Source organism: Nyctibius grandis, chromosome 2 (genome assembly GCF_013368605.1).
Source record: "Nyctibius grandis isolate bNycGra1 chromosome 2, bNycGra1.pri, whole genome shotgun sequence".
Classification (NCBI taxonomy): Eukaryota; Metazoa; Chordata; class Aves; order Nyctibiiformes; family Nyctibiidae; genus Nyctibius; species Nyctibius grandis.
The window spans coordinates 124,155,811-124,174,896 of NC_090659.1; the positions used below are offsets into that span (position 1 = coordinate 124,155,811).

At 43.7% G+C, this 19,086-nt stretch overlaps 1 protein-coding gene across 1 annotated transcript in view; it reads left to right on the forward strand.

Moving 5' to 3' along the window:
- Positions 1-19,086, forward strand: part of GUCY2F (guanylate cyclase 2F, retinal) — a 39,860-nt gene that overhangs the window by 6,711 nt on the left and 14,063 nt on the right. Inside the window, exons 5-15 of the mRNA XM_068395342.1 lie at positions 3,629-3,713; positions 7,132-7,228; positions 8,027-8,161; positions 9,015-9,095; positions 10,077-10,253; positions 11,177-11,333; positions 12,700-12,849; positions 14,972-15,120; positions 16,376-16,539; positions 16,827-17,019; positions 17,147-17,321. Of these exons, the coding sequence (XP_068251443.1) occupies positions 3,629-3,713; positions 7,132-7,228; positions 8,027-8,161; positions 9,015-9,095; positions 10,077-10,253; positions 11,177-11,333; positions 12,700-12,849; positions 14,972-15,120; positions 16,376-16,539; positions 16,827-17,019; positions 17,147-17,321 (1,563 nt within the window). The remainder of the gene's footprint in view (positions 1-3,628; positions 3,714-7,131; positions 7,229-8,026; positions 8,162-9,014; positions 9,096-10,076; positions 10,254-11,176; positions 11,334-12,699; positions 12,850-14,971; positions 15,121-16,375; positions 16,540-16,826; positions 17,020-17,146; positions 17,322-19,086) is intronic.

Genomic DNA, 19,086 nt, shown 5'->3' on the forward strand with positions numbered 1-19,086 from the left:
TCAAAATAATTTGAGTTACTGTAGACAACAGAGGTGGTAATTGAAGACTTAGGGGCAGAGATATCTGTGCTGCTTCCCAGGTTTGTGAGACTGGGCACTGGTTTTACTTATTGTTTTTAGTTTGAGGCAACTGTGGTGCAGTTTTAAAGTCCACAGGAAAGCCAAAATCTCAGGGTAGGATACTTAGCCTCCACTTGACATATTTACTTATAATACTAAGCATTTACTCCTACTGCTCCAGGATATGACTTAAAGAGACAGCATTAACCACATCTACAGAATATTTCTTTCAGTAGCTGAGAAAAACATTCCCCTTGGCTCAGCCATAGCTGGTTTAAATCAGTGTCGCTCCATGGAAATTAGAGATATACTCATCTTACAGCAGCTGGCAAGCTATAGAAGAGACAAATACAATGCTACCATATATCTAATTTTGCACTGCCACTAGGAACAGCGTAGCAATTTAGCATCCCATTGCAGTCAATGGAAAAATCCCACTGATTTTTGGAGAGATCAGATTTTATGTTCACACCTTTGCAAAAGCATAAAACTCTAGGCATTTGTCAGTGAGGCGGTAATTAATTATTATTGCTGATATTTCAGAGACTGAGTTTTATGACTAGAATTAAATCCAGGCCTCAGTCTGGCTTTTGTATGGAGTTAGGGTTGGAGGGGGTGGTGGATGTGAAGCTGCTAGACATATAGGAGAGCAATGTTTTTACAGGCACCAGTACCCTCAACCAGCATTGCCAAAACATGGGACAACACAAATGGCCTGATCATATTCTTATGCACCACTTAATCAGGCTCCAAGCTTGCTACCAGATCTCATAACCCCAGGTCCTGCACAAACACAAATGCATCCTCTGGTAGGTGGTCCAAACCTGTAATTCCCCCATAGCCGTCTCTCAAACCCTCTGGCCTCTGCAGGAGCTGGTCTCCAGACTTATGGTCTCTCATGGGCTGCAGGCTCCAGGACTTCTTATCTTACCTGTTGGTTGGGTTGACGTGAAGTCTACAAACATCACACGCAGGCAGAGAGCACACTCAGCCAGGAAAAAAAAAAATGAGGAATAAGGGTTAAGAAGAAGGTAGGACAGATTTTGATGATCAGGGGGAAGGTTTGGCTGGAAAAATGCACAACATGCTTATGTGTTGTTTGAGCCTCCACAACTCATGCCCATCAATCCCTTTCCCCATTTTTCCCCTTCCTTTAAACAACCCATAAGAAATTTCATATACTCCCCCAGTCCCCTTAAAGCATCCCCTAAGGAGTTTAACACAATCTCACAAGTCTCCTCAAGTATGCCATAAGTCTGCTCTTTCCCATGAGCCCATGATAACCTTGCTTTCACTTCCGATTAGTTGTAAAGTTCTGGTTGAGCTTCCTCAAGGCTTTGCCTCATTCCTGCAATGGCCCATCCATCAGTGACATGAGGGCTCTGGTCTTTGGTATTGCTTTCACTATCTCCTGTTCCCTAGGGTTTGTTTATCTGGGTGTTTATTTTTCACTTCTCCTGTACTTTTACTATCTCTTGTTCACCCCAGTGAATTTTGTGCTCCAACCAGCTTTTGCTCTCAGCTTATCAGATGCTGTTTCAGTGAATAAAATTGGACTTGGATATTTTCCAGCTGTGGAAGAGACCTCACGTCATGATGGGTAACAGTGCCCATACTTGGAGCAAAGATCATGATCAGGGAGAGATCCTTTGCTATTCCTCGGTTTTCTGCAATGCCTTTCAAGTACCATGTTGCCTTAGAGTCCTTTAAAGTATGGTCAAGCACTTGTGGGTTGAAAAATGCAATGCTAGTAACCTAAAGAATTTCTCTGAGGCTCTTTCTCAAAGGAGATTTGTTCAAACAGCGGAGTCTCTGGGGGCTACCCGAGGAAGCTCAGGAGACAGCACCAGTAAAAAAAAACCTCGATTGAATACAGAAGGGAGCATTAATGGACTCCTCATTATTCCTACCACATTGTGGTCTGGGTTACAGATTGTCTCTGAAAATGTTAGAAGGCTATGCAAAGAAGAGAGATTTCCCTCCTCTTCCATGGATCTAGCATTGTGCAAGACCTTTATGGGATGTGTTCTGGCTTCACACTCACACCAGCCCTTCTGGAGGGAGACACATCTTTGGCAGTCCCTTGCCTCCTAGAGATGAACATCAGGTTGCTCTCACCTGCTCTTACAGGGACCGTAACACTGTGACTTTGTCCATGCATGAAGAACAAACCCTGACCTCCAGGCCAGCATGGTGTGGTCTTGCTCATTCCTGTATTCAAGGTGAGCACCTCCTGGAGAAAGCTGACTGTGTCTCCATTGCAGTTTGATGGAGTGAAACCTTGGTCTACATCCACACTGTCTGCAAGGTGGAGACATGGGTGTGAGGTATCCACTCTACTGTGCCCAGATTTCTTCTCAGATGGAGGTATACAGGGCTAGTTCCAGGCTGGAGCATGAAAGCAGAGTGACTTCTTATATAGAATCATAGTATCATAGAATTACAGAATGGTTTGAGTTGGAAGGGACCTTTAAAGATCATCCAGGTCCAAACCCCCTGCCACGGGCAGGGACATCTTTCACTAGATCAGGTTGCTCCAAGCCCCATCCAGCCTGGCCTTGAACAGTGCCAGGGAGGGGGCATCCACAGCTTCTCTGTGAGACCTGTGCCAGTGTATGCCTGAGGACAATCAGGGACTGGGGCCCTGGGCTGAAGCAGAAAGTGAGTCCGAACCCAGCAGGAAAATTTCAGCTAAAATGCTCTGTCTGTTCCTGAGAAGGACACCAATTTTCAAAAATGCCTGCAGCTTTCACTGGGAAGCTCTAAGTTTCAGTGCTTGCAAAAAGGCCTGTGATTTAGGTGCAAGCATGACATAGAGTTATGAACTCTTTATCAACCCAAATTTCTTCATGCTTGTTTGTGTTTAAGGATCTCTCAATACAGACAGAATAAAATAGAAATAAACAGAAGACAGAAGAGACAGAGACAGCAAAGTTCCCACTGGAATTTAGCTCATCCACTCATGTCAGACTTCCTTAGCTCTCCAGCAAAGACACTCATGAGCAAAGTGTGTCTCCAGTACTTTCTGTCAATGGGCTCGTTGAGGAAAACATCGACCTTCTCCTCCTTCTCTTCTGCTCTTTTCAGCATTAGAAATCTGTAGCAGGGAATGAAAAATCCCAGATGGGCTGGTGACTCATGCTGGCCGTCAGTTTGGTGCCACATGATAAAACTTTTTCAGTGTTTCAGTTCCTGGAGAGAAGAGGGTCAAATGTTCAAAAGTTACGAAATTTGCAGAAGCTGCCTCTAAAACGTAATTCTTCCCTGAGAGTCCAGTCTTTATTTACTTGGAGAAATACTATTTTTCCACTGATCCAGGGCTCTAGATCTGGTATAGAAAAAAAGGTGCATGGAAATAAATAATTAAAGTAGTTGCAGTCTCGTGTAAATAAAGTCAGTAAGTATTTGTGTATTCAGAAATTAACATCGCATAAAGATTGTCTTCCAGCATTCTCCCGGCTGAATATTTGACTTTGTAGTCTAATGGTCTGATACTGGTATTTTCAATATTATTGCCTAAATCAAAGGGTTTTTCTAATTCACTGATTCTTTTCCCCTCTTTGCACAGGGATTGAGCCTACAGTCATAATTTTGGGATTAATGCTGATGTTTGCCCTGGTGCTCTGTGCGTTGGGCCTGGCTTCTCTCATCAGGTGAGAATTGCAGCGCTTATGTGATTTGGTGGCACTTTTATCTTCTGTGGGAGACTTGCGCTTTAACCAGCACTTTGGTCCATGGGAACACATAGCGGGTTTGATTGTGGGCTTTGATCTCCATCCACATATCTCTTCACTTTATTAAGTGATAGTGTCTTGAGTGCTGCGGGCATTGGTTCTGCAGTCTCAGGAGGAGCCATTTTACCCTTAATCCAGGTCAGGTTTGGAAGAATGTTGCAATCGGTTGGCGGAAGGATTAGCTGGATGATGGCTCTGAAGCATTAGGAAGGTGATTATCACTTTGGAATTGCAAAGTGCGCTGTACAAACCAACGACACGAATCTGCTTTAAGAACACCAGGGTGGAGACTGAGTGGGCTGCCATGTTAAAGGTCTTTTTTCTAATTCCAGACCATTCTTTCCTGGATTTCTGTCTCTAATACAATTATGTTTCCTATGAAGCACCTAGGCTGACTCTCTTTACATTCTCCATGTACTAAAGAGAGAGAGAATATCTCTGGAGGGGGTTTGGAGCAATTTATTAGCATACCTCTTTATTACCAAGCTGATTCACTCCCTGTTTTGAACTGGAGTCCAACTCCCTGGTCATTCACATTGCATATATATTGGTCTGGGCATGGGATCTTTGGAGCAAATGAAGTAGTCTGCTGGGGAAGGGGCAATTTCTAGCAATTGCATTGGTCACACTTGTGTTCTGACGCTATATCCAAGGTGGACATGAGCCAGCATGGACTGGTTGGTCCAGGAGTTATGGGTTGCTCTTTGGCAAGGACACTATGGCCATAACCTAAAGTAATCTGCTCCAAACTGGCCCCTGGAGTAATCTGTCTCTCATTATTGATGTCTACATGGTGCATGACTGAAATTAGACTGAAATTAGACTGAAATTAGAAGGCATATTTACTCAGCAGCAGTAAGTTCAGCAGAGCAGGGTTCCTGGATTGTCCCATCCAGCTTTGCCTCTCAAATCATCCCAAAACATGTTGTCTCTTCACTCCTGAATCATCCCTCCAAACCCAGATGATATAAGGCCACCCAGCAAGCAACACCCCGAACAGTTCACATGCTTATAACACACAGCTGCTTCTGATAGCTCCTAATTGCAGGCACTGAGGAGGTTGCCTCCATCCGCCCGCACTTTATCCTGCTCTATTCCTTGGCCACCAGCCTCTACAATTGCGTAAATAAAAGACAATCTTTCTTCCTACTCTACTTGTAAGCTGTTCCACAAGTACCAGACTGTGCTTGGGAAGGCTCAGTCATGAGTAAAGATGTATGGCCATCTGCAAGGAAAAAAAAATGCCTAGGATGACTCAGACAATGATTTATGTTAAGGAAGGGCATGTCTGGAACTAAATTTAAACGACAGCATTGTCTGAGTTCAAATGTGGGAGCTCTGTTCTTAGGTCTGCCAGGGATTTGCTGCATGACCTTAAATGAGTCACTCCACTCTCTGTACTTTGCTTTAGGCAGAGGGGTGCTTTCCTCTGTGCTTGGGGGAGAGGATGTGATTGACTAAACAAGGTTTTCAGGAGGACAGGTGAAAAGTACATAAGTGATGAGATTTTTCATATAAAGCTGAGTTGGGTGGCTTGGGACAAGTGGTTAGAGAAAGATTATAAAAAATCATCTCAGGTGATGCCTGTGGTTATATGTTTAAGGCTCCCTATGAACTCAAAAAAGTTGTCTGTGCTCTTCTAAATTGTCTCTAGTGGTACACACAAGGAAATCGTGGTGATCTGGGGATGTTTTGTGAAGTGGATTCCTCCTACAGTACAGTTAGCAAAAGACACCCTATTGCCCACCTCATCAGGAAAAGTCTTACTCATGTGCAGATCAGATGTCTGCTGTAGCATAAGCAAAGTTCATCGAACAAAAAACGTGATGTTGGGGGCAATGGGGTAGCTTTCCTTTTCCGTTTCCTGTTTGATGAGTTTTTTACTGTCCCATAGATACAGTGTGCTTTCTGCTCAGTGTTAGACCTTGACATCGGCTGAAACAGTGGGTTCAAAATGATGGTGTGTGACTTCTGCCTCTTCCCTGAGTCCCTAAAATGGCCATGTGGTGGGTATTAGTGTCAGATGAAGCCCAGCTAAAAACGGACAATGAAACCCTAGAATGTTTCGTATTGATTTGCATGAAGTGGACATAAGCCTGTTTGAACTCTCCCATGAACACGTAGTCCTTGACAGTGCACCATTTCTCGTTGTGGTTTCTTTTGCCTTTCAAATTCAAGAGAAGCTGGGCAAGTAGCAGGATGCAGGCAAGCAACAGATAGTGTCTGATAATTCTACTGAATTTTCTCTCCCGCCCATGGCAATTCTGAAAATCTGGTAGCCTATCAAAGAGTGTAGAGAGTCATCCCTTGGAAAACAAGCAGCAGCATCCTGTGGAGATGCCAGAAGCACATTTGTCCTGTGTTACATAGTGCGTGATAAACATCCCATCTGGCTCAGGTCCTGGAAGAAGTAGATCTGAATCAGCACAGTCTTCTTGATCTAATTACTCCTGGCCAAGATGGAACAGCACTGGCTCAGCAATACTGCTTCCAAGACCTCCACACTGCATCCCACTATGCCATTCATGCCAAATTGTTCATCCCCTGTAGCTTTTCGCTCTGTATGAGCTTGCAGGCATTACAAGGGGGCATCTTGCTGTGTTCTTCATACTGCACCATGCTACGATATAGAGATTCAGCCAGTACATTTTGGTGGTGACTTGTGTCCAGGCAGCTTTAATAAATTATCCATGGTTCAGTTTCAGTCCCTAAGAAAGGCTGGTGTGCCTGAGAGCTGTTTGCTCACCAGCCAGGTTGACCAGTCTAATAAAACCTATTATTCTCTCCTAATGGAGAATGACTGTTCTAATGTCATTAGCCATTGGAAGGGGCTGCCCAGGGAGGTGGTGGAGTCACCATCTCTGGATGTGTTTAAGAAAAGACTGGCCATGGCACTTAGTGCCATGGTCTAGTTGACATGGTGGTGGTCAGGGCAATGGTTGGGCTCGATGATCCCAGAGGTCTCTTGCAACCTGGTTGATTCTGTTACTGGGCATATGAAAAATAAAACCAAGCAAAACAAAGTATGCAACACATACACACCCAATTCATATTTATAACCAGATTGACTCAAGATGTCTACTTGTGGTGAGACCCTTTGAGATTATAGCTTTTGTAGTCTGTGAATTCGATAACCTTTGCTGTTCGACTCAGGGGATTTCAATACAAGTCAGGGCATCATGGTTTGCCTACTGCTTTCACCCACGTCCATCCCTGCTGCCACACCACATGCTGCACTTTCCTTATACTGCAGGGAATCCAGATGTGGGGGACTCAGAGGTGGTGTAAACTGGTTACCTACCTAAAAATTATAACCATGATTCTCTAAATCTCCCAGGCATAGTATCTTGAACAGACAGCTATTCAGGGGACCTAACAAGATAATACTGACCATGGATGACCTTGTATTCATCAACCCAGAGCTACATAAAAAGGTAAGTCCTCCCACTCATGGAAGTAATCTGGTGGGACACTCGAAGACAGGTTTGCTGTGTGGTATTTTCATACCCATGAAGCTCTGGGAAGGTCATTCACTTCTCCATGCCTCATTTTCCCCTGCATATCAGAAAATTTCACATATGCTGAGTGGTTTTTTGAGTCTCAGATTAGATGCACATGCAGTGTCAGAGCTGTCATGTTGATGTAAAATAGTACCCTTGGTTGTGTTTATTCTAACAGCCAGGGCTTGTTCTTTGTTCTTGAGGTTGGATGGCGCATTTCATGCCCGTATAGATAAACTGTCTTATCCTCTAATATAAAGTGTCTGCATCTCAACTACTTATCAGGAACCTGTGCTGGCTCCTGCCCAGAGCAGGGGATCTCCTGGGGGAATGTGATTTGGCACACGCCAGAGCCATGCCCAGGACCATGCCAACAATAAGGACTGCTGTGCAGCAATCCCTTTGCCTAAGTCACTGGCACAGATACAGACTTCTTGTCTATGCCAGAGGAGACACTTCCCTGTGCCCTGCTCAGAGAGTCACCTGCCTCCTCTGGTGTCTCCCCCAAGCCACGGCATTTCCAACACCTGAAGTGCTGCTGTAGTGTTTCAAGGTACTAAAGAGGATCAACCTTATGAGCCTTTTAGAGCTATTCAGAGAGGTGAGATGGGAAGTTTGAGAGGTTTGGGAGGTTGCTAATGTGGGTGAAACGTACGGCCCGAGGCAGAGCTGGAGTGGAGGTTTACATCCAGAGGTCTTAAATGTCTTGCACCTGCTTTCCTTGTCTTCCAGAGGCTGACCTTGGACAGTCTAACTGATGCAAACAGCGTAGCAGCCGAAGGCAGAAGTCTGAAATCCGTAACCCGCTCCTTGTCCTTGAAAAGCACACCTGCCACCCACGAAACCTCCAACGTGGCTTTGTATGAGGTAGGTAGGGACCTCATACAACCTTCTCCCACTGCTTCAGTTCACTGAGCTGCTCAAGTGGAGAAAGTCTTGGACTGCAGTACTGTAGGTCCCAGGATGTGAGTACTGCTGATAGAACCTGAGGGTGAAAACAAGTCACTCCCAAGCATGGACTTACCAGTGCTTAAGGTGACTCTATCCCAACCTTCACTCTGACACTTGGAGTCACGTGGGGTGGTGGTGTTCAACATCCCTATGTAGTGTGGCCAGGTCTGGTCCCTGTTAGAGATGTCCCCACCTAAAGGCACTGTGAAGAACCTTTCTTACAAGATAGAGCCCTGAGGTGGTGACATCTCTAATAAGGACCTTTCTTACAAGACAGGATGCAAATACACAGAATAAAGGCCATCAAATTCCCCTTTGTGCCAATAGGACTGTATAGAGTTTAAGCAGAGGCAATGGCCAAGAAAACTCACCCCATCCATCAGTTCTTTCCTAAAAACACAGCTTTTTGAAAAAATGGCATGGCAATCTTTCCTGAAAAGGAGCAAAATAAACTGGATCATTAGTGCCAGAAAAAAGCTCTGGACAGAGTCGCTTTCCTTTTTAATCAATTTATCATTGTTTATCAGATACTGATACACATTCCAGGTATGAAGTTCTGAGCCAGGTGAAGGTCCTGCCTTGCCCCATTTTTTGAGGGTTTCCTGTGGATATTCTTATTTTGATGCAGTATAGAATTAATCTACTGCCAAGAACATTGAAAACCCCCAACCACTTTCAAAGTCCAGGATCTGGAATTCAGACCTAGGTCCCAATGTTAGCTGCTGCTCAGAGGTTCGCTCTGTCATTCACTCACCTGTATTGTGAACAGGGAGACTGGGTGTGGCTGAAAAAATTTGAGACCGGAGCAGTTCACAAACTGCGGAAAAGCTCCACCAGCATCTTGAGGAAGGTAGGAACAGGGGATGGGCATGTGGAGGGAAGGTTGCTCGGGGGACCTTTGTGACTGAAGGGAATTTTTATTCTCCTTGTCTCCTGTTTATCCATTGAATCACGCACCATGACTGCCAATGACTCTTGCCCAGTGAAATCTGGTGGAATGGACCATGCACGATTGCATCTGACAAACTTACCAATGACCCATGTGTCAGAGTCAGCAGCGTGCAAAGCACCACTCTGGACCTGACACTTCAAAGCGGGTGCAATGCTGAGTGTACAATGAGTCCTCTAAGTGACGTTGTCTGGGGGGCAGGATGATGCACCGGGAGCTATTTTCATGTGTTGTTTGTTGACTGCCTAAGAGTGTGACACAGACTTTGTTGTGCATTTCTCCAGGATTTGCTTTGTGTCTCCACTAAGATAACGGTTAGAAGTTTACTTTTAGTCTTCGATTTTATTATCATTACTAAATGACAAGCAAATACATTTATTTTCCAAATTCAAGGCCACTAGTTGTTGGCAGCTACCATTAACATAGGAGTGGCATTTTTATGCATATAAATATAAAAAATTTACCAGGGCATGTCTCCAAAGGCACCATGAATAGATGACTTTGGATCCTCCAGGCATGGTATTGCCTTCCAGATCAGACCAGAGCTGGAGCAAGACTCCACATGCTGAACTCAATTTACCCCAGCAAAGCTGTTTTGTCCTAGTGAAAGATCCAATGTACCGTGTCTAAAGAAAAGCAAATTTCTGTTCAATTTGCATTTGCTATCTTGTTTTCTTTGTCTTAATGGTTAGACTAAGAAAAGCAAAGCTCAAAAAGAGGGTAGGAGAGCTGAAAGTAAGCAGTAAAGACATTGTTTGCTTCCCCAACCTCATGTGAAAGACTGGGAGTACAGGAATTGTGAGGACTTCTAATGATATAAAGACGCTGCTGAGCAGATATCTGGCTGACTTGGTCTCGCTGTGATGCACTGTCTTGTTTCAGATGAAAGATCTGCGTCATGAAAATGTGAATCTGTTCCTGGGCTTTTTCTTGGACTGCGGCATCTTTGCCATAGTGACGGAGTACTGCACCCGAGGAAGCCTGGAGGACTTGCTGAGAAACGAAGATATGAAACTGGACTGGATGTTCAAGTCCTCTCTCGTGATGGATCTAATTAAAGTAAATCCGTTGCTCCTGCTGAGGCGTGACCTGCATGTGACTTTTATATTGAGATAAATATTTCATCCAGGACTTAGGATTTTTATAGTAATGCAGGGAAACCCAATGTGAATGTAATTATACTGATATACAGGGTCTTTAATGGAGACCTCTTGATCTTGTTTTGTTACCATCTGAGACAAGCACTATTGAGGGTAAAAGGACTACATCCACACAGCAGGATGAGAAGTTAAAACTAGACATCAGGCTAGAACTGATCACCTAGAACAATGAATTTGGTGACAAATTCATACTTTCCAAAGGCCCTTCCTTGTCATAAATCAGAAATGCATCCAGTATAGGAGCAAACTGTAGCCATCCCCTGTCACAGGATGGCTACATGTATGGTCACTTTAGAAGAGTGTTCACACACTTCCAATCATGTCCATGTGTTTTCATCCCCTGATGGAGAACTACCAACCTGAGACAGGTGGCCTGCAGAGGATAGACTGCCAGAATCATTCTTACAGCCCATGATCCACCTTCTGATCTTCCTTGAGGTAGCTGGGTAAGGGCATCCAACACTTAATAGCTTCCCTTGACCTAACCGTTGGGTACCACTTGTGCCCGCCTTCTTAACCTTGTCTAAAAGTACAAACTCTGAGTACAATGAGTCCTAGGGCTACAGAGGGAGGCATCTGACTGTTCCTAAAGGTGCCAGTCCTTTCCAGTACTGCTTTAAGGTGCAGATAGCCCAATTCTTGTTCCTAATCCATTTCTGAACTTTTCCCACAGTTTCTTGGGCTGATCAGCACTGCATTTGACATAGAGTCAGTGCTCTATTTGATGCCAGCCAAGGTGACAATTTGGCTTGGTGTCTCTGAATGCTGACAGATATTATAATTCTTAAGGAACAGCCTCATTTTTTTTTCTGTGTTTCATAGGGAATTAGGTATTTGCATCACCGAGATTTTGCCCATGGACGTCTCAAGTCTCGTAACTGTGTTGTGGATGGCCGGTTTGTACTGAAGATCACTGACTATGGTTATAACGAGCTCTTAGAAGCACAGAAATGTCCGTATATTCAGCCACCCCCAGAAGGTAGGTGCCATAAGGAAATATTTTTTTTTGGAAATATTAGTCCATTGATTTAACAGATGCTTGTCCTAATGCAATTGCAGGCCAGTGGTCACGTAAGGATTTATGTGCTCAGTCTCACGACATCTAGTTACCTCTATACCATGCATTGCTACAGGAAAGGATAAGCAAAGTTTTTTCAGACTTCCTGAAAGTGAAGTGAATAGCAGAGTGTCATGGTAAAGAGTTTTTATTGTAAGCAGTGACAGAACTTAAGCTTGTCATAGTTGGAGAAGGATTTAAGTGACCCTGAAATTGGATCAATCCTGAATTTCTATGACTGGTGGAACTGGCTTCACATCCTTACCCACAACCCTGCATTTTAAGTTTTAGGTTAACCCCAATGCAAAGAGCCTTATTTTGTAAAACTAAGCCATCTGAAACACAAGATAATACAGGTCTGCTTGAAATAGGTCCTTTACATGCCAATCGTGAAAGGCTGCCACATGACATTCCCACCACTTAAGGATAGTATCTCATGGGACCAGGTATGGAGACTTTGACAGGATTTCTTTCACCTGGCCATTGCCTTGGGGTTCCTCTGGTATCCCAGTTTATTCTTGAAACCTGGTTTCAAGTAATATGTAGTGTTTTGATCCCTCTGTCGCAGGATTTGATTCCTACACATTTCCAGTCTCTCAGGACAGTTGCTGAAAGGCCTTCTCCTCCCTTACAAAAGTTAGTTATATAAACTGCAGTAGCTGAAATGTCCCTTATTCCCATTACTCAGAATTCACAGTTACCAGGGTAACAATATCCCGGTTTGAAGAAGATTCATTTCTTGATGAGGCTGGGTATGTTTTACAACTGTGTCTTTCATCATCTGAACTATTGGATTATCAAGACTGATCACGCTTCAGACTCCCACAAACTGCTTTTACAGAAACTACTTTCATCTAAGAACTGCAGAAAATATTTTATTAACTATTGCTTTGTAAGGGAGCAACAACAGTAACAAGAAATCCAGGCTTCAGCGCCAGCATTTTGTCTGAGTGATATTTTCAAACAAAAAAAAGGTGTTAAAGCTTTTGGCAATGGTGAGAAGACTTCTTATGCAGAAGTTCAGGGTTGGTGTTATAGGGTATAAATTGTTGGTATAGCAACATTTTTTTAACAGGTAGAGTAAAATTTGGAAAATTCATTTTTTTTTTGTCAGGATAAAAGTTTAATATTTCTAACACATCACAAAAAATTAAAGACTTGATCCAGTAAATAATGAAGTATGTTCCAACCTTGCCTCAAATGACTTAAATGAAGTGTTCTTTTAAGCACTTAATTTGCAATAGTCTGAGTTTGAGTGTGAGAAATGTGATGCTCTTGAATTTTTTAGATTTGCTCTGGACAGCTCCTGAGTTACTGAGGGACCCGGACATGCGCAGAAAAGGCACATTCAAAGGGGACATTTACAGCTTTGCAATCATCCTACAAGAAGTGGTTGTTCGGGGTCCACCGTACTGCATGTCAGAACTCTCAGCTGAAGGTAGGCAACTATTTCAGTACATTTTTAAAGCTTTATACAGAGCGCTCATAAAAGGTCTGGCCAAGCCCTTTGGGTAAAACATTAGTATGGAAATAATGTCCCAATCTCATGACCTTTCTCAGTGACAAAAGGCTGTTTTCAACAAAACATCCGTAATAAACATCAAAATGTGTAGTTCTGATCTCAGCCTCAGTACATGACTCATCTCTGCTATCAGTGGGGTTGTGGCTCTGGGTCCCACCCAGGATGCTTCAGAGGTGGACATTAGTCAGGCCACTGCAGCACCTCCAGTTCCCTGTCCAAACTTTGATGTTTCATCACAGTGTGGGGTGAAATCTGATGTCAGAATTTCCCATAGCTTGGAAACTTCTTTGCTTCCCACTCATCACCCCTTTTTTGTATGTCATAGGGGTTGAGGTTTTTGAGCTGGACCACTCACTAGTGTCCTATTTTGTCCACCTGCCCATCTATTTCTCCTTGGTTACTTCCCCATTTAAAGAGGTTCTCTCTTCAGCAGAGATCAGTGATACGTCATGACCCTGCTGACTTATATATAAGGAGGCTTGTATCAGAAATAGCAAATAGGTGAACGCCTTAGGAACTGCTCATGGTGCGACCCTCATGAGTTCAAACTGCGTTGTGCATGCATAGGAAGAGCAAACACACTGCAGTCAGGGTCAGGTCACAAGCACTTGAACAGGGAGGGAGTGAGAACAATCTAAAAAGAGCTGATTTCAGTGAAAGCCCATTCTCAACATATTTTAAGTGGGACAGTCGCCAAGTGGGGTATGGCCATTCAATATCTGCCAGTTCAGTGCCTGAAAAGATGGGTCTCTGAACTTGCTGCACCCCAAGTGCTGCGACAATGTAATGACAACGTTGATTATGATGCAACACGCTCTGTAATTCAGAGCTGGACCTATGATGTAGCCTATGATGCAATTAGCAAGTGTCCCCCCACCTAGACCCCCTGGGGAACCTTCAGCAAATGTTGAAAATAGTGCACTTCAGTTTCCTGACCTGGTAACATGATGAATTTCTACTCATTGCTTCCTAGTCCTCAAGGAGCTTTCACTCGTGGTGTGAACTTTAAAACCGTCTGGGGAAAGCATTTCCTTTTGGCTGCCCCTGGAAATATTTGGGCCAGGTGCTTTGTTTAGTTCATTTGGTGGAGACTGGTGGGATGAGCCAAAGAGCTTTAAAGTATGCTGTCAACACTGAAAAGCTTTGGGTACTCACAGTAACAGCTGTGAAAATGCAGGGCTCCTGCCAGAAAGAGGGTGGTTTTCACTCCGTTTGACTGCTCTGCACTACACAAAATGAAACCTTCAAATACAATAGCTTTGGGGTTTTTTTAAGCAGGAAGATATAGCTCTACCTTACAAAAAAAAACATTTCCTCCAGGATATTCTTACTAAGAAATACCTGAATTGAAGTTGGGGTTGGGTTCAGACATCACACTCCCTGGTCTGTGCTTCAGCTGTCGATGGAACCTGCAGCTCCGCACCTTCACTGTTTTATCTAAAAAATGCAGATTCAAGGACTGACTTCTCAGGGTCTGAAAGCCCAAGCCCAGCTCCTTATTAGTCTTATTTGCATAGGCAGTCACTTCCCAGACTTTGTTTTGAACCCAAACTCTCCCCCTTAAAATACTTTCCACTGTCTCCATTCCTTTCAGCCTCCTACGTACTGGTTCCCAGTTAACGATGAAGCGTCAGAGGCTGGTATCCTTCCTGTCTGGGCTCGGCCATAACCCTCTGCTCTCTCAGAGGATCGCAGATCCTAATGGAGAGAGTCAGAGGCAATTTCATTAGACACAAGCCTGCAGGCTCACATGTCCATCTGTCACACAACCTCCCCCCACCCATCCACTTTATTGCACATAACCTGGTTCTCCAGGGACAAGAAGGCAGATGAATCTCTTATCTTTTAAATCTTCCAAAAGAATCCCAGCAGAGGAAAGCAGAAAACTCCATGTTCATTTGACAGAGCTGTTAAGTGGTGAGGAATAATGGTGATGGCTGAAGGAGCGAGCAAGGGACAGGTGAAAAGGTCCGTGTTCTTTGTCCCCACCAAGACCACCCATCTCACAATGTGCTTCCCATTCTTCTCTTTGTCACAGAAATTATAAAGAAAGTGAAGAAGCCCCCTCCCTTGTGCCGCCCAAACATATCCCCTGAGCTGGCCCCCCTGGAGTGCATCCAGGTAATGAAGCAATGCTGGGGTGAAACCCCCGAACGACGTCCAACCTTTGAGGAGATATTTCATAAGGTCGGTGAATAGAGCAGCAGATGCAATCCTTTGTATTTGGCAGGAAAGTGTGTTTTATTTCTTTAAGTGAGCCCTTAAATAATGATTGAAGAAGCCCCATAGCTCTAGTCTTGCCTTTGCTATTGTGTTATTTTATGGTTTGTGGTGTCTAGATATTTGTTTTTGTTAGCCAGGCCTGGCCTGGCTTACACCTTGTCTTGAACTTGGGCTGCCGTGGCACCACCACTTGGGGTGTGAAGCAGGCTGGAGATGGGCTTGATGTCTTCACATTTGCAGTGCACCTACCCTGTTGGTCTCATGGAGATTGAAGATCTGTAAATTATGATAGCACCTTCAGATCAATATGTTATTTGATTTTTCTAAAGTATTTAAAAGGTGCTTAATTTAGAAGGAAAATTCACCAAAGGTTGTTAAACACAAAGATACAACATTTGGCATAGGAGGTCTCTGACCTGCAGATTGGTGGAGGCTGGGAGCATATACAAAGGAAATATGACTGTACCTGAGCCCTGTTTGAACAGCTTTCCCAGACATCTGTTACTGGCCAGTCTCATGGGCAGGTACTTGTAAAATAAACCCCTTGTCTGATCCAGCAGTACTGTTCCTACATTCTTATACAGTCAAACCTATATCCATAACTCTTACCTTTCAGTTCTATGAAACTGTGATTAATTTTACACCCATGTGACTCCACTGTTGGGTCTAAAGCAGCATCTGAAGCCACAGATTATCCAAATGGTCCAGAGGTTCAGCTTCAGAACAAGAAGAGAGAGCACAACTCAATGAGGGGTTGGGGATGGGGGATGGCAGTACACATACATGACAGTGTGCAAAGGTGGATTTAAGACCAGTAATACACAAACAGGTTGTAAGAGTTGCTAATGCCCTGAAAATTGCACCTCTGAATGCAAAGGGCTGCTAGTCACAGGATAAATGAGGATGCAAATTTGCAGCATGATAGGACTCCATAACAACTCATATACATGTTGTCATCTCATGGAAGGTTGTGTTTCACCTAACCATCACTGAAAGTTCATAGAGAAGCAACATACTCCTGGGCAGCTTCCATAGTTGTTGATGAAAATTCACTCTCTAATTGCCGTTTTCCTTTACTGTTGAACTCTTGCCACTGACAAAGCCAGTCTTTAGTATTGTCCCTTTAAAATAAGCGTTTGTTTTTTGTTTCTTTCCAAACTTAAGAGTGCTACAATGGCGTAATGAGAAGGGGAAATAACTCTCCACTTTGATTTTCCAGTTCAAAACCATCAACAAAGGGAAAAAGACCAATATCATTGACTCAATGCTCAGGATGCTTGAGCAGTATTCGAGTAACCTGGAAGATTTAATCAGGGAGCGGACTGAAGAGCTGGAGATTGAAAAACAGAAGACAGAAAAGCTACTGTCACAAATGCTTCCCCCGTAAGTGCTAGTACTTTAGATGGTAAAAAAAACCCTTGGCGCTACAAAGCTAGACTGGAAAAAAAAATTTCCCAGAACTCAGTGAGTTTGCAGAGTTGACTTCCAGTTTTGGCAAGCACCTTCCAATCAAAGTAAGAAACTTTCGTCAATGCTTGTTACAGCCATATAGATCCTTCTGTTTATTGGAAGATCTTTTGAGCACAGTAGGACAAGAGTGTCTGAGCTCTTGGGCATGCCCTACAACAAGGGTTTGTGCCCCATCATCTTTGCTTGTGTTGTTATTTCAGATCAGTGGCAGAAGCCCTCAAGACTGGTGGCACTGTGGAGCCAGAGTATTTTGACCAGGTGACGATCTACTTCAGTGACATTGTGGGCTTCACAACCATTTCGGCCCTCAGTGAACCCATTGAAGTAGTGGACCTTCTGAATGACCTTTACACATTGTTTGATGCTGTTCTTGGAAACCATGATGTTTACAAGGTGAGGAGTATCTGGGCATGATGATCAAGCCATGACTGGGTCAAACACTCTAGTAGTTTTATTCTACTGCTCTTGCTTGTCTTTTTCGATTTATTTTTTTATTTATCAATGCCATGGTATTTGCCAGGTGGAGACAATTGGCGATGCCTACATGGTTGCCTCAGGGCTCCCAAAACGGAATGGAAACAAGCACGCGGCTGAGATAGCCAACATGTCCCTGGACATCCTCAGCTCGGTGGGAACATTCAAAATGAGACACATGCCAGACATCCCCCTCAGGATACGAATCGGGCTGCACACAGGTAGGCAGCTTCACTCGCCTCTGCCTGAACATCAAAAAACTTCTTCTTTGAATGCTTTCTCCCTGCCCGCCCCAAAACAAGCACCCTTAGAAGATGCTTTAAAATCTTCCATAGCAACAAGGGCATTAAAATGGAAAAATAAACTCCAAGGACGAAAATGGCTCAGTAACATTTGGGGGAGAAATTGTGTATTCTGTCGAAGTCAGGAACTACATCAGAAACGTTAGTGACAAGGGTTTCGTTGTAAGGGTGGCTCTTTGATGTGCCATAGGATCTTCACTGGTGTGATACGGAGACATCTTTGTAACTCTGTTCTGAAATGAAAAAGCACAGAAAAACAGGCATATAGAGTAAAAGAATGAAAAAGGTTGAGGAGATTTATTACAGGTAGGATGTAACAAGAAGAATATGTGATAGAGCTATTTAGAAAAAAAAATGTTAAAAAAGGAAGTAAATTATCTCAAATACAGAAGTCATAATCTATTCAATGAACAGGAAAGTGGCTTGTTTAAAGAGAAAATAAGTTCCTTTTTTTTTTGTACAAAGTGTAATTAAACTGCAGAACAAAACAAATCAAAAAATACAGTAGGATTGCAGTCATGATATAACCCAAACTATGGCTGGGATTTTAAACGGAGGCAAAGTCGTTTGCTGTTATCATAGGATCAATATTTTTTGAAGAGATACAAGCCTTCATAATTTTATACTATAATCATCCATTAATAAATTTTTCCCAGCTGTTCGACACCAGACTTCTTGCATCTTCCTCTAAGTACTGGATACTGCCCATTGCAGGAAGCCGAATAATCAATAAGATTGCCCAGGAGTCTGACCCAGTATTACAGGGGTTTTTTTATCCTTCTGCCTATCTGACGATGCCCACATTTTTGCATCTTTGGCATGCAAGTGTTTTACAGAAGTCATTATCCTGGTCTCTGTTTTATTCATAGGGAAACAAGAGCAGAGAAAAAGAAGGATCTCACCCAGAATATCCTGAGAACAGAGCTGTGACTTGAGCGGAGCTAAAATCAATATTTCATATCTTCTAGACCATATAAGTTCTTCTTTTGGGGTTATCTCTGAAAACTCATCTCCCTACTGTTTTCTTGGCAGTTCGGGGGTCTTAGCTGACCCTTCACAGAAGTCTAAAGTGTTAAGGAATATTTGCAGGAGCACTGTGGGATTTATACTCTGGCAGAAATGAGATGAGACTATGGCCCTAGCTTGTCTTGCCCAGAGCAGGAGTCTCTGGAGCACCAGCAGCCCATTTGCAGCATGGAAAGAGAGAAATGTGGTGTGCAACATCTGCTGCTGCGTGCTGACAGCAGTTCTGCAACGCATCTTCCCTGCACCTAGCCAAAAATCTATCTCTAGGTGATGCGTACAGGGGGTAGTTACTTTTTTTTCTTGTTTTTAGGAACTCTGGATATCTGGAAAGCAGTGTTGCTAGGAGCTGGTTTGTAGGGTGTGAGAGGAAGAGTGGGAGGAATTGGTGTCTTGTTTCTAAAGAAGCAGAAGCCAGATCTTGTTTTGCACAGATCTGACAAGGTCATGGGAGCAGCGAGAAATGCATGCTCCAAAGCAAACCAGCTCTCTGAGCCACCGAGCTGACAGCAGAGTTTGATTAACCCTAGACCTTGTTTCTCCCGAGGAAAGAAGCATGAAGAGGGAGTCACCAGCATCATGAAAGCATTGAGGAAGCGCTTGGGGGAGAGGAGGGCTTGTCTAACACTTTCACTGTCCTGGAAAGGACAGGCAATGGGTG